The 15,560-nt window shown below is 44.1% G+C and overlaps 1 protein-coding gene across 1 annotated transcript in view; it reads right to left on the reverse strand.

The window, feature by feature from the left end:
- The window catches only part of VWA3B (von Willebrand factor A domain containing 3B), a 59,782-nt gene extending 44,659 nt beyond the window's left edge, over positions 1–15,123 (reverse strand). The window contains exons 1-8 of the mRNA XM_033147539.1: positions 15,074–15,123; positions 10,118–10,195; positions 9,190–9,417; positions 8,876–8,970; positions 6,919–7,169; positions 5,455–5,614; positions 4,592–4,761; positions 3,315–3,436 (exon numbers count right to left, since the gene is read on the reverse strand). Of these exons, the coding sequence (XP_033003430.1) occupies positions 3,315–3,436; positions 4,592–4,761; positions 5,455–5,614; positions 6,919–7,169; positions 8,876–8,970; positions 9,190–9,417; positions 10,118–10,195; positions 15,074–15,101 (1,132 nt within the window). The 5' untranslated portion in view covers positions 15,102–15,123. The remainder of the gene's footprint in view (positions 1–3,314; positions 3,437–4,591; positions 4,762–5,454; positions 5,615–6,918; positions 7,170–8,875; positions 8,971–9,189; positions 9,418–10,117; positions 10,196–15,073) is intronic.
- Between the last annotated feature and the right edge of the window lie 437 nt (positions 15,124–15,560).

The following is a 15,560-nucleotide window of genomic DNA, read 5'->3' on the forward strand; positions in this document are numbered from 1 at the left end:
GGGAAAGAATGTGTTTTGAAGGTTTCTTGTGTTTTTGACAGGCGGATTTGACAGGCGGGCATTCCCATCTGCTTGCCAATCATGTGGCATCACAATGACATCATGCTATTGACAAGGCCAATCTTAATTAGGGTCTGGCCGGTGGAGCCAAAAAGCCCCCCCCCCACTTTTGCAACGTGCACATATATAGCATGCAGCCCAACCCTATATGTGTGTACCCAGAAAGTAAGCTCTACTGAGTCTAATGAGACTTAATCCCAAATCAGTGTTTACTCCAGCCTTATAAAAGATAAATGAACAGACAAGCAAAAGAAAAGCCATCCTAAAAAACTGCAGTAAAGGCGGGCAAATTAAATCAGCTGAAAATTTAATAGCAGGATACAACAAAGTAGCAGATAAAAAGAATGTTGAAAAACTAAGTCTTTAAAAGATGTCTGGAAAGTGGAAGAGACCTGGAAGACCTGGAAGACAGGGAGGGTATTCCAGTCTCAGAGCCGCCACCCCAAAAGGCCCTGGGACTTGTATACCTGTCTATGTAACCTCAAAGAAAGGTGGAACTAACAGCAGAGTCTCTGACACCAATCTTAACTGGTGAAAAGGCTCATGTAGGAGCAGGTGGTTCCTGGGGGTCATTTTGCAATACAATTTATTTATTTTTTAACACATTAAAGTAAAAAAAATGCTGGCTAATTTCCCACCACGCTGGTGCATTTACTTATACAGCCATACCTTGGATCCTGAACGCCTTGTGAGTCGAGCGTTTTGGCTCCCGAACGCCGCAAACCCGGAAGTGAATGTTCCGGTTTGCAAATATTCTATGGAGCCCAAATGTCCAACGCGGCTTACGCGGCTTCCGATTGGCTGCAGGAGCCTCCTGCAGCCAATCAGAAGTTGCACCTTGGTTTCCGAATGTTCTGGAAGTCGAACGGACTCCCGGAACGGAATCCGTTCCACTTCCGAGGTACGGCTGTAATGTGGATGCTCAACCTGTATCCTGTTTAAAATCACGCACATTCTAGAAAATGTCTGAAAGGTAATTGTATCAAGATGTGATGACTTGTTAGTGATACAACACACACACAACACATATGCAGTTCAGTGACAAAAAGGAAGGAAAGAACTCGTATTGATTTATGTATGTATATAGTCTGCCTTGTTCCTGGGTAATCAGCATTTGAAAATTGTGTGTACTCAGTCACAACAGGGACTAATGTTTCTCTGTTTTCCCCTGGCTGTTAGCGATTCCTTCTTTCCTATTAACACACGTAAAGTGATACACAATTATTTGGAAGCTACCAAACCCCTTGGGGGCTTTTGCATTTATTCAAAACAAGCCTGCTGGAACATGCAAACTTGCCACCTTTCTGAAAGGGACTGTTTTTCACCCTTCCTCTTCACTTCCTCTAAATATCAAACACTCTTCTCTAAAATGCAGGAAATGGGGTTGTCCAGCTCCATTCGCTAAGAATGGTTTCAGAAAGAAAATGACCTTTCCCCCTCCCACACAGCACAATGAACTTTTCATTGTCATGTGCTGTTGTAAAACCGTTCCCTATTACCATATTGTTCTATGGGCTGTCCCAATGGTGTGTTCTACTGTGTGCGCCTTCCAGTTTAGCCTAGGAAAATTGTGAAATTAATTTCAGAATTGGTACGCGCGTTGTTTGCCACTGTTTTGAATATGCACCCCCCCCCAACTGAAGTGAGGCAGGTGGATAAAGTGGGGGGGGGGAGAGGCGTTTTTGGCTGCCACACCTCATTTGCAGAATTCTCTTGCCATACCTCTGAATGAAAAGAGGTAGTATATAAATGTTTCAAATAAATGTGTGTGTGTGTGTGTGTGTGTGTGTACACAATGAAATCAATTGAAGTACTAGTGGTTTTATATTGTGTTTTTATGTTGTAACTTCCCCGACGCTTGCAGATATTGGACGTATATAAAATAAAATAAAATAAAAGAAGTGGCAGCCTGAGCAGAAAAATGTGCACTGCCTCAGGACGATGCAGAGATTCTAGTTTTGGAGTCCTCCAGTGAAAAAGTCCCACAGTTGTGGGGCAGCCACACACGCATCTGCCAGTCACACCAGCAACGTATCCGGTGATTCAGATAGGGCAGGACCACAGGGCTAAATATGGCAGGTGGTGGAGGCAGTGGCAAACAACCACAGCATCAACACCTAGGCTGGCATGGGCATGCTGAGGTCCACCAGGAAAGATGCTGGTTACTGCAGCATCCTTTGCTATTATTCTATCGTCATGGGGCAGCTGGCACGTACATGGGTTAGTAATGCTTTTTTTAAAAAAATAATGAAACACATTCTCCTTTTCTGCAACAAAGGGCCCCATTTGATTCCTGTCAGCATGATGGTGCTGTGATTTAAGCATGCTCTTAAAAAGCAAAACCGCACACACTCAAGAGTGTCATAATTTTTATCACAGCTAGAAAACAGTTCTTGCTTAAGAGTTTTGCTCTAACATGTCAGAAACATAAAAGCAGTTGAAAAACTTGGGGCAGCAGGGGGAAAGAAGACAAATGTCAATGGTCTGCTTTCCCTCTCTAAGACCGTGAAGTTCACGATCTAAAACGGTGTCTCCCAAATTTGGGTCTCCAGGTGTTTTTGGACTACAACTCCCATCACCCCTGGCTAGCAAGACCAGTGGTCAGGGGTGATGGGAATTGTAGTCCAAAAGCAGCTGGAGACCCAAGTTTGGGAAACACGGCTCTAAAATTCCCTTGCTACACCATTGGTTCTATCTTCTTCCAAAGAACTCTTGCTTACCTCCATTCTGCATTGAGGAAGCATTCTGCTCCCCCTTGTTCCTTGTGCCTGCTAGTGCCCCCAAATTCTCCTAGATAAAAATTGTTATCTTGAAGATTCGAAGGTAGGCACGGCCAAACTTGGCCCTCCAGTTGTTTTGGGACTACAACTCCCATCATCCCTAGCTAACAGGACCAGTGGTCAGGGATGATGGGAATTGTAGTGCCAAAACAGCTGGAGGGCTGAGTTTGGCCATGCCTATCTAAGGCAACAGTAAGGAGACTTCTTAATCCCCAAACCCACCTTCCTCTCTGTGGGGAACCTTACGAGGGCTACATGTCAGGGGGTGGGTGAGACCAGATGAAAACTTATTTGTCCTCCATCCAGACCAATGAGAGGCATCGCCACACACCATGAATGCATTCTCACCAGGCAAAAGCACTTAAGGAGGGCACAGAGTGAGGAGCAAGGCTGGTGAGGGCTGTGGTCCATGGAGATTCTGGAGGACTGAAGGGAGGCATTTGGGGCATAACAATCAACCTTCCTTTGTTTTACCTAGAGGCAGGTTCCCTTTCAGTTTCCTCGAATTCTGGGTAAGTAAAGCTTTCTCATCCTCGTCGCTTACTGAGGCTTCTATCATGTCCATGTAGTCCTCTCTTTCAGCAAATGCATGGAACCTAGAGGGATAAAGTGTTTCAATCTGTATGCAAAGGGTTTAAACAGGCATCAAGGGAGCTGGTGTGGAGCAGTGGCTAGAATGCCAAAGCAGGGAGACCCAAGTTTAAGTCACTCCTCAGCTATGGTCTACTGAGTGATTTGGGGGCGGTCACCCTCTCTCAGCCTAGCTTACCTCACACGGCTGTTTTAAAAAATACAGTCATACCTCGTGTTACGAATGCTTCAGGTTGCGTTCATCACGGGATACGAACGCGCCGAACCCGGAAGTACCAGAACGGGTTACTTCCGGGTTCGGCATTTCGCGGATGCGCAGATACGCAAAATGATGTCGTGCACAGAAGTGCCGAATCGCGTTGCACACGTGCGCAGACGTGGCACTTCAGGATGCGGACCTTTCAGGTTGTGAACAGGGCTCCAGAACGGATCCTGTTTGTAACCAGATGTACCACTGTATGAGGAAAGAGAACACATTTCATAAAACTCACAGGTGCCCATAACAAACTGGGGGTTCGCGTAGCATAACTTGCATTTATCAGTTTAATAGCAACTGATGATTGAGGCCTCACTCTTTTAGGCTTGCTCTACTGTTAAGCAGAGCTGCCTTGGGCTGCTGATTTTGGATGTCATGAAAGGCACTAAATGGTTGTCACTGTTGTGTTTTTTATTCCCAGGGAGTAACTTGGTCAAGTTTGAGTACTATGCACCATGAATAGGGGAGAGGGGCATTTACTACAGTGGTACCTCAGGTTACGAACTTAATTCGTTCTGGAGGTCCGTTCTTAACCTGAAACTGTTCTTAACCTGAGGCGCGCTTTTGCTAATGGGGCCTCCCGCTGCCACCACGCTGCCGGTACACGATTTCCATTCTCATCCTAGGGCAAAGTTCTCAACCTGAGGTACTACTTCCAGGTTAGCGGAGTTTGTAACCCGAAGCGTTTGTAACCTGAGGTACCACTGTACTCCACATTGGGCAGCTAAACATCTTGGGCAGAACCTGTTCCACCAGACCTTGTATTTTCTTCTAAGAGAGACAGAGGAAGGGGGAAAGTGACATATTTGGGCAAAAAAACACATAGAGAAAGCAAGCGATCTGCAGGGATCCATATCTCCATTTGTAGAATAGATTTATAGTGCTGAAATCATTTACCTCATACCTGCCAGTGGTCAGATGACTCAGCTCCTTTAATAAAGCAATAGTCTCTTCTTCTCGAGCATTAAAAGACACTGAATGGACTGGGCACGGGCTCCTCGATATCTTCTGCAGGAGCAAATGTCTCATGCATTCCGGCATATCGCCCACAGTGAAATAGTACACGGCCTCGGTCTGTGATGGACAAGTCATTTGAACCATGAAGCATATTTGTAACACCAGCACCCCCCTTTTTCATTTCTATTCCACCTTTTATCCAAGGAGCTAAGGTGGCATACATGGTTTTCCCCCCTCCTCACAACATCCTTGTGAACTAGGTTAGGCTAAGGGACGATGACTGGCCCAAGTCCATGGCTTTGTGGCCAAGTGGGGATTTGAATCCCAATCTCCCAGGTCCTAGTCCAACACTCTTAACCACTACACCACACTGGCTCCTCTTATAATAGCAGCAATTCAGCCCAAAGGGCTGCACAGTGAGCCCCACACTGTGGCTTAATTGTGGCTCACCTAAAAAAGGTTGCAGTGTGCCGAAGAGGTATTTGCATCTCTTAACTTTCAGATAGGCTCGTCCAAACTAGGCCTATGCTTCAAAGCCCCTTTAGTGTCATTGAAACATTTCTCTCTTGCCTGTTCCGTGGGAAATTCTGCTCTCAGAATGCAATGCAGTCATGCATATATGATATTGGTAAGAACCAGCCTGCAGATCAGCTTGAAAGAAATTCCTTCTAAATAGCCCCCAATGTTCTTTTATTGGCATGTATTATCCCCGTCCATAATTCATGTCTGTAGCACTTGCGGTCAAAACTCTCACGGGGATATATCCCTAGACATAACCGAAGACTTCTAGAAATGTGTGAGAGAGATTACCGTATCATCAAACAATGCCTCCATGATCGCTTCCGTGGGGCCCGAGTGGCAAACAGCTGGCCTGTACTCTATTGCCCAGAGCCACTCGACAGCCGCTTCTATAGAGGCCTCCGACACAGGAACAGTTTTCTCTTGCCACTTTGCAAGATCTTGAGCCCCCCTGGAAAGCAGAATAGCTAAAATATCCAGAGAAATTGCTAAACTTGTATTGCAATAACAGCTCTGATAGACTAAAAAGGGCAGCAAGGAGCACCTGTCCCCGTCAAGGTTTTGGTCTGGAGATTATTGGGGGGGAGGGGAATGGAAGGGGAAAGGCCTTATCCAGTGTCTAGACAGACATATGATCTGGGTGCCAAATGTCTGTGGAGTTTCCCAGATGAATTACTTCAATCAACATTCAGTGAAATGGTCCCACTCATTCTCCTAGCCTGGCAGAGGTCTAAGAGAAAGGGAAGAGGGGCTTGATCATTCAGCATTGATCCCTGCGCTTTGAGCTAAAAACCTCATCCTGAAATAATGGTCACAGTGGGGCCAGCACCTAGACTTCCTGGAGAATGGAGTCAGAGCAGATTGCTCTAACCCAAGGGTCAGCAACCTTTTTCAGCCATGGGTCAGTCCACCGTCCTTCAGACCTTGTGGTGGGCTAGACTATATTTTGAAAAAAAAATATGAACGAATTCCTATGCCCCACAAATAACCCAGAGATGCATTTTTAATAAAAGCACACATTCTACTCATGTAAAAACACCAGGCAGGCCCCACAAATAATCCAGAGATGCATTTTAAATAAAAGGACACATTCTACTCATGTAAAAACACACTGATTCCTGGACCATCCTCGGACCGAATTGAGAAGGCGATTGGGCCACATCCAGCCCACGGGCCTTAGGTTGCCTACCTCTGCTGGCCTAACCCCACCCCAAAACCAGTCTCTTATCCAAAATACCTCTTTGGCCCCATGCAAATCAAGCGCTAGGCAGGACTCCTCAAATCCCAGATTTGGCTCTCCAGGCCTGTAGTAGTTTCTGACCCTTAGCATAAACAAACATGTTTTCAAAAGTTAACATATGCTTTGTCTGAGGGAGCAATAGCTGCATTAGCTATAGAAAATAAAGTTTGTGGGGGATATTATGGAGGTACTAAATCTGACCTCAATTGTATCTACTTACTATATTTTATTTTATTTTGGTCTCTAAGACAAAATCTAGCTGGCCTTTGCAGGAAAATGTGCGTTGATCAATGCTGAGAGGAAGATACAGTACATGGTTTGAAAACAAATCTTTTCCATTTAAAAGAGAACTAGTAAGGATTTCTACTCATGGCCTCGTATTCAAAGTGGCATAAAAGCTTTGCAGACAAAGTCTGATTATGTTCATCAGCCATATGCTTTCAACAAACTTCATTATTATGGTTGTAGTCTTAGGAATTCCAGCAAGTCTCCTTACTAAAGTGTAGGATACTTACTGAATGATGTTAAATCGGGAGATTTGGGCCACTTGCTGTTTGAAGACCATAGAAAGCGCCTCTCGACACAGATCAAACTCAGCTCTAGAAGCAACACCGAAATCCAGGACAATGGTGATGCTCTGTTCCTGAATCACTCCAAATATTTGCCGGCTTTCCGTGGTTAGCCATTCCATCCTTTGTTTATACAGTTCGATAGCTCCAGTAAGACAATCCACAAAATGAAAGAGGAGGTCTTTTTTGGCTGTCAGCTGCATTTAAATTTTAAAAAGAGTGAAGATGTCAAAATCAAGACAGGGAATAATAGGGATGGAAAATGAAGAGGGTGTGCATCAAGGCAATTACAAATGCAAACACACTTTTTAATAGCTGGCAAACCTCCTTGATGGATCTGTACTTTGGTATTAATATTTTATTGAAAAGGGTTCGATTATAAAGAAATAAAGTGATGCAAACAAAAAGAGAATGAGAAAAGAAAAAGAAAAAGCAACAAAATGTGTAGAAAATATATATATGAATATATACGAAAAACACCCTAACCCATACATACTTTTATAAATTTGATATTATTATCCTAATACATATGTAAAGGTGAATGAACTACTACATTTTCTATAAACTCGTTCCAAAAATTGTCATATTTATCCAAACAAAGTCTACGTCTGTAAGCAGTATGTTCATAAGTTGCGAGTGTTATCATATTGTCAATCCATTTATTAAAGTGGATCGTATCTTTATTCCTCCAGTTTATCAACATCAGTCTCTTGGCCACCATGAGAGCGCATAGAATCACATTTTCTCTACTTGACCGGTCTCTCCTATCCTTGCCTTCTGATGCAAAATCCAGAACAGGGTCAAACTGGAGCCATTGTTCTTCAACAACTGTTTACCATCAAAGTACTGAACAAGCATCCAAGTGGTGAGCACAGCAGCAGACAGAGCGGCAGGTGCATGCTCCCAGCAGTTGTGCCACTGCAACTTAAGAGAGCAAAGTGATGGCGAGGTGGGAGGAGCTCCAGTTTGGTCATAGAAACCCTACAGGGGCATGTTGGGTCACCACCAGCAACCAGGAGCTCCCCCAACCTTATGACCACCTCGCCTGATCCCAATGAGCAGCAGTACTGACACTAGGGGGGTGCTGAGTGGGGCAGCTGTTTGCAACAGCACTGCGGATCTCTGGAGCTATGATTCACACACATCTACCACCCAATCAGCATTCCAAAATGGATGAAAAGTGGGGCGGGAGAATTGTTCAGTTTCACGGAACTTCCAAACAATACCAGCTTCTAGTTCATCAAATCATACTAGAACTCGGAAAAATTCAAGAGAAAAATAACCCATGGCAGTAGTTTTGTTGTTGTTGAGCTTGTTTGGAGGTTCTAGCAGGGGAGCGCAGCTATCGTATACCCTTGACCGAAGAACGGTACACTCCTTCTATCTGGGATGGTCGTCCTCTTCCACCGAGCGCGCAGCTTCGGGAGGGACGCACATGGAGCGGTGAGGGAGGAAGGGGACACCCGCCTAGCCAGCCAGATCAGCCGAATCAACCCTGGCGATCAATGGGGTGACAGATGTCGCAGCCAGATCGCCCTCACATCCTCAAAGGCATGGACCTCACAAATTTAATAAACTTGTTCTTGTTGTTGTTCAATAATGTTAAGTGCTGGATCAGCAAACCAATATCTGTTATCCAACACCTCTCTGAAGCTAAGTGACCCCAGGCACATTGTTACTACGTACTTCCACTCTGTGTTTTGGAGGTAGGTCTCCCCAAGCCCTGCTTCAACAGGTCAGCAAGAACTCTGAAAGCAGAGTCCAGATTTTAAAGAGCATCAAACACAAACTTTTTATAGCCAGAGGACAGGTTGTTACTACACCCAGCAACCACCTCATCCTGCCAATATAATATTATCTTACCCAAAAGAACGCATGTTATCACTCTGAATCCTCCACTTACGTTATACAGCTTGCCGTCTTCTCCTGTCATGTATTGACGATACAACCCATTTGCGTATCGAGAAGCCACAAGTTTCCCCAGGATGGATACATAGTCTAGGAAAAAAAGAAGTTGTACATGTGCTGTCTCCATCATGCAGGGTCATATTCTTTTTCTTTCTTTTTTTGCACCAACTCCTTGCCTGTTTATTTAGAAGTGAGCCCCAATGGCTATCCCATACACAAGCTGTTATACTTACTGTTGAATGCAACAGGGCTTATTTCTCCAACTAACTATGAAAAAGATCAGGCTGTGCATCGTGCTGCACATCATACCTTCTTTGTGCTGAAATCCAATCTTGGATAAAATCTGGGAAAAGGTCAACTTGTTCCTTTTGAGCCCATGCAGCTGAAGCCATTTAGGAGAAGAGATGAGGAGTTGCACATCCAAGTCCCACTGAACGCCACAATCTCTCCTTTCTTTTCGCTCCAAGTTCTTCTCAAAGGCAACCAGCGTCTTAGGTTTTTCAGGATCTTTTTTAGGCTTCCCACCAAAAGTAACTTCTGTAAAGGGGGAAATGTGCAAGCTAGGTTTATTTATTGCAATCCCTTCGTCTGCCAACTATCTCATCTCCCCCTCTCACCTTCTTTCCATGGTATTCTACTGTATTTTCATGACTCCTCCTTTTTTTAAATAAAAAGCATTCTCAAAAAGAGAAATATTTAAATAAATACAAAAGCCTCTCCCTTCTTTTTTCTCTCTCTCTCTTTATGTACATGAAGATACAGTACATGCACAAAAACATTCCATGCATAGAGCTGAGTCTGGAATTAGACTTAAGAGGTTTTCTGTTACCAAGCATAGGTTTGCACAGAGACATTAGATACATTCACACAATGCATTGAAAGCACCGTGAATACCACTTTATACAGTCAAAGACACAACATAGCTCCAACAGAAGAAGAAGAAGAAGAGTTTGGATTTGATATCCCGCTTTATCACTACCCGAAGGAGTCTGAAAGTGACTAACATTCTCCTTTCCCTTCCTCCCCCACAACAAACACTCTGTGAGGTGAGTGGGGCTGAGAGACTTCAATGAAGTATGACTAGCCCAAGGTCACCCAGCAGCTGCATGTGGAGGAGCGGAGACGCGAACCCGGTTCACCAGATTACAAGTCTACCGCTCTTAACCACTACACCACACTGGCTCTCAGCTCCATGTGTAATTTGATTAATAAAATATCATAACCTTAGAATACTCACGTTCACTCCATGCGAGCCGTTTACCTACGCCGCCAGTCATGGCAACCACACAGATTTTTTGCTTCCTTCTGTGTTCCCCTTAAAACATGAATAAACACACGTTTTGTTTGTTTGTTTTTTATTGATGCCATCCAACTAGTAAATCGGGTCTGGTCTTGATACTTTAAATTGAATTTAAATGTAAATTAAAGTTAGCACCAGCTCCAGCAGCGTTTATTTGCCAGAGAAACCTAGTCCTCTCACTTACCCAGGACGAAGCCCCATTGAATTCAACAGGACTTACTTCTGAGTAGACATGGTTTAAGACTGTGCTGTCTGCTTAATTATTTCAAATATTTCTATACTACTTCTCACTAGCATACCACAGCAATAAAATGGTTACAAAAAGGTAACTTACCCGTTTATGGAAAATGAAAAAAAAGAATGTTTTAAAAATACCACAGCGTTTAATAAACTTTATTTAATAAACATTAAAAGAATGTTACTAGGTTTTAATAAACATTAAAAGAAGTTACTAGGTGGTGAAACCATGGGCAACAATTTAAAAAATGCCTAAAACCCAAATAAATAAAGAAGGTTCTATGTACACCAGGTTCAACCTGGTGCCTGAAAGAAAGATGTATTGGTGCAAGGCAAGGATCTCTAGTGAGGTCATTCTATTGTCATCATTTGGAGAAGAGAAATTGGAGAGAAAAGCTATGGTTGGTGAATTAAGGGTGCAGGCACAGAGGAAGCACACCTTCAGTTACCTGGGCCCCCAAATATGTTTTGCTAGCGAAGCTTTTGCCAACCGCATTGAAGATGGGATCCAGATATCCTTATCAAATCATGGCAGCTGTGTTCTGCACCAACTGATGGTCATCTTTAAAGCCACACCTAAAATACCATTATAGAAGTCTAATCAGGAGGTGATCACAGTGTGGCTAACTGTGACCCAGAGCATTCCTGTCCAGCAGAGGCTGCAGCTGGTGACGCAGGCAGGAAGGAAGGAAGGAAGGAAGGAAGGAAGGAAGGAAGGAAGGAGGTGCTGTAGACCAAGGCTCTAGAGAACAAAACTGGATCCAATGGGAACAGGGGACCAAGAGGTGAACTTGACCCTTCGGGCAGGGAGTGTGCATGCAACCCATTCTAGAGCAAGTTGAATGCAAACCCCCAGAATCCAAGAACCATCTACCCACAGCTTTCCCCTCTTGTTGGGATTGAGCTTCAGTTGACTGGTCCTCATCCAATGAAAAGCAGAGCTGAGTGTTATCAGTATGCTGATAGTGTCTCACTCCGAAGCCCTGGTTGACCCTCTAAAGCAACTTTAAAGCTGACTGAGTGGCTGCAAGGTGGGTAGGGAGGAAACAGGGAACTTTCCTTCAGTCAACTTCCTGAAGTTGTCTTAAGATCCAAATTCTAATGTGTATTTGCCCCTCTTGAATTATAATTACTATTTCGATTTATTATCCACCCTTCACCATAAAGGCCCTGGGAAAGTTACAGGGGTTTAAAATGCAATGATGAAAATAGTTTAAAACAGATTGCAGGCACAATAATTGGGTGGGCCCTAGAAATGTGTGTTTTGGGTGCCAAAGACCAGAGTAAATAAGTGAATCACTCTGGCCTCTTCAGTTACCTGGCAAAATGTTATTATTCCAGATCCACATACCACTGTAGTCACTTGGGCAACTTTAAACAAGAAGACCAGAACAACAGGGCTAGTCATGCCGTAACTAGGAAGCCCTTCAAAATGCCCTATATGTACACAGGGGAGAGTTTGTACAAACCTTTACCCTTTGGCTGCAGTACCGGGTGGTAAGTTGTGCATTTCACCTCCAGGGAGACAGAACTGTTGTCTCTAAGAGTCGGCTATAAAACAAATGAATCACTGCAGTTTATTTACCCATGTGATGGATTAGGGCCTGAATTCAAATACTTTGATGCAGTGATTTCATGTTGCAAAATCCCTATGCAAAGTTCACTTCTGTAGAACAATTTGCATGAATTCCACATGTATCCCATATGAGATAATGTGTTTGAAATGCTTTAAATGCTAAGTACTGATATTTTATTCTGTGGATCATAATCTGTGATGATCCCACATGCATGCACATCAACTGCAGCATATATGCTGATTGAGTCTGCAGTCAGTCTTGGTTGTTTATCTATGTTCAATTGCCACATCAAAATAATCTTACATGGATATCACTTTTTTTTTCCTGGAAAGGAGCCCTGAGTAACATTGAACAAGCCAATAGCTATCATCCTCCGTTGCCCAGTTTGTAAAATGGGAATAATAAGGACCAGCCTTACAAGGTGGCAAAAAAGAATGAATTAGGATTGTAAAGCACTTTGCATAGTTATATATTTATTTTACATTTATATCTCATCTTTTTCTCCAAGGAGCCCAAGGTGGCATACACAGTTTTCCTCCTCATCTTATAAACACAACAACCCTGTGAGGTAGAAGTTAGGCTGAGAGTGAGTGACTGGTCAGATGTCACCCAGTGAGCTTCATGGCTTAGTGCAGATTTGAACCCTGATCTCTCAGGTCTTAGCCCAACACTAAAGCCACTATACCACATTGGCACCGAAAAGGTGCTGTGATTAACAGTATTCATTCACAAGAGAATCTACCAGGAATCACTGCAATCCAGTCCTTCTAATATAACATGGAGAACCGAGTTAGTAACTCCATGGCAAATGAAATCCTGCGATAAGCACTGTAATTCAATAGAGTGCAAAAGTCCCGGCTACCAGATCCAGTTGCTGTGCTATTTTGATAGCTGTTCAGAGGCTTGGATGTAGCACACTCTCTTTTTTCACTCTGGGATTTAATCCCTTGCTAGCTCAAGTTTCTTCACCTGAACTGCTCAGGCAATTGTGTGGCAAACGGGAGAAGAACATACAAGGGTTCCGACAGAAAAAGAATCCGTAAAAAGCAAAACTCAACTTAAATTGAGGGGTTGCCCCAGCTAATTAGAGAAATCTTAAGACCAACATTTTAAACCAGATTCAGTGGGGAAGTTTGGAAAGAGTTTTTACCCACTCAGTGTCTTCAGTCTGGAGGAACATATAAGCACATCTCTAAGCTTTAGTATGGATTTTTAAATTTTTACAGACGCAGCCATCTATGCTAGGAAAACGATACACCTTATAATAAATGCATGGACTTCTCAGAAAGCTTGCGGAGCTGTAAAAATGCAAAGTAATAAACTGGCAAGAGTCCACACAAAACTCAGTTAAACTTGGGAGGTTGCCCACATATAGCTTTTTGAATCCAACCTGGCAGTGGGGAGGGAGGGAACAGTTTGGCTTAGTTTTTTCATGTTTAGACAGACCTATTTCAATTTCCCAGAGAAAATGATTCCACTCTAAACAATTTCATATTCTATGTTCAGGTTATAACAACTGGAGGTGTGGAATTGCAGGTATGGCATGAATTCAAAGAGGGAACATGTATAGAACTGAATTCCTGCTTACATTTGTCACCAAGCCCATTTCTGTGGGAGAAAATTTCTCAATAACTACATTGCAGCCTAGAAGTGGAAAGCTGACCACATGCTACTACTGTTACCCACTTATGAGCAAAGCATGTGTGAGGGCCAAAATATATCTTGTGTGGGAGTTCTGTGACTAGAGTTCCCAATTTATTACCTGAAATGTAAATATACAAGGTTGGAAATCAGTTTCCTTACCTGAACTGCTCTGGCAATTTTATACCTCCCACTTTCAGATTTTGGCTTAGAATTATCCACGTTAAGTCCCCCCAATCTTCACATCAAACCAAACATACCTGGGAGTAAACCCCATTAAGTTCAATTGGACTTCTGAGTAGCTATGGTCAGGACTGCAGCCTATATTCAAACAAGAATTATTTATGAGCAAGCTCAAGATGTCAAAGCTGTGAAAGAGAGGTTTCCTAAGAGCATAGTTTGTCCTCCTGCTGAAGAACTGTGCCGGGAAAACCTGCACTTCACAAATGCCCCCATTTGTACCTTAAAGGTACAAGGCCCACCTTCAGGGCTTGGACCTGTCAAAATAATATCTACCTCTTCACCCAGCCTTTTGATGCTTGAGCTGTATATTTTTAGGACACCCCTTATTTTTGAGACTAGAAGTTGTTTTAAACCATTTCTAATATTGTGTTGTTACATACCCTGCAACCTTAGGATAAAGGGCAGGTAAACAATAAATAATAATAATAATTCCTGAGCTAATAATAATATCACTAATAATAATAACAACAACAATAATTTTATTATTTATACTCTGCCCATCTGGCTGGGTTTGTGCAGCCACTCTGGGCGGCTTAGAGCATATCTAAAAACATAATAAAAGCAGCAAGCTCTAAAGCTTTGATTATATAATAACCTTACGTATATGTGTATACAAGTGGCTCAGTCAGTACAGCATGAGACTCTTAATCTCAGGGTCTTGGGTTCGTGCCTCATGTTGGGCAAAAGATTCCTGCATTGCAGGGGGTTGGACTAGATGACACTTGGGGTCCCTTCCAGCTCTACCATTCTTTGATTCCATGTAGACTGCTAGCACCCTCCTTGCTAGCACAAGGAGAATTAAAGAAGAACTACCAACAACAGTGGCGAATCACAACAATTGCCTTTAAGACAGCTCAGCCCCACGCTGGGCAAAAGATTCTTGTATTGCAGGGGGTTGGACTAGATGATCCTCGGGGGGGGGGTCCCTTACAATTCTATGTTTCTATGAAATGAGTAAGGATCTCACTCATTTTGTGTCGTTCGGGTCAATCAAGTGCCCAGCGCCCCAACTTGGCACAGGCGCAGAGAGGGAAATCTGTCTCCAGTGCGATGGCGCCTCTGCTGGAGAGACAGAAGGAAGAGGGGCCCGTGGGGTAAACCACCCAGAGCTGGAAGCCTTCAGCCGACCGTGGGAAGAAGCCCCCATCCGAGAGGGGGCTGTTTCCGTGCGCCCCCTGCAGGCGCCCCGCCTCACCTGCTTCGAGTCCCCCGGTCGATTCCATCCCATTGTGACGCGCCGACGAGCGCGCACAGCGAGTTCCACGGTGGTGCCGCTGCCGCCGCCGCCGCCCCGCTTCTTTCTTTCGTTGACACGGGAGACGCCGCGGTTGCTAAGCCCCGACCCGTGAGCGGCCGGCTTTCGCGGAGCCGCCCCTTCCAGGAGGAGCTTCCCGAGTCCAGCGGGGCAAAGCAAGGGCGGAAAAATGGAGCCTAGTTCAAAGGGCGGAGCGCTTTGCTTCTCCGGACAAGCGCCAACTTTGGGTTCGAGGCGTGTGAGTTCAATCTAGAGTGTTCAATCTAGAGTCTCCTCATACCCCCCCCCTCCCGTGAACGTGTAGGAGCGGATCGCATGCACAGTGCATTTCCGTATCTACACCTGAGAGAAGGAGCTGCGTGTGGGATTTTCCAGGCAGGTGGGAGCCCTTCTTTGCGCTCGTGCATATTTATTTATATGTGCTCCT

Source organism: Lacerta agilis, chromosome 4, assembly GCF_009819535.1.
Source record: "Lacerta agilis isolate rLacAgi1 chromosome 4, rLacAgi1.pri, whole genome shotgun sequence".
NCBI classification, from domain to species: domain Eukaryota; kingdom Metazoa; phylum Chordata; class Lepidosauria; order Squamata; family Lacertidae; genus Lacerta; species Lacerta agilis.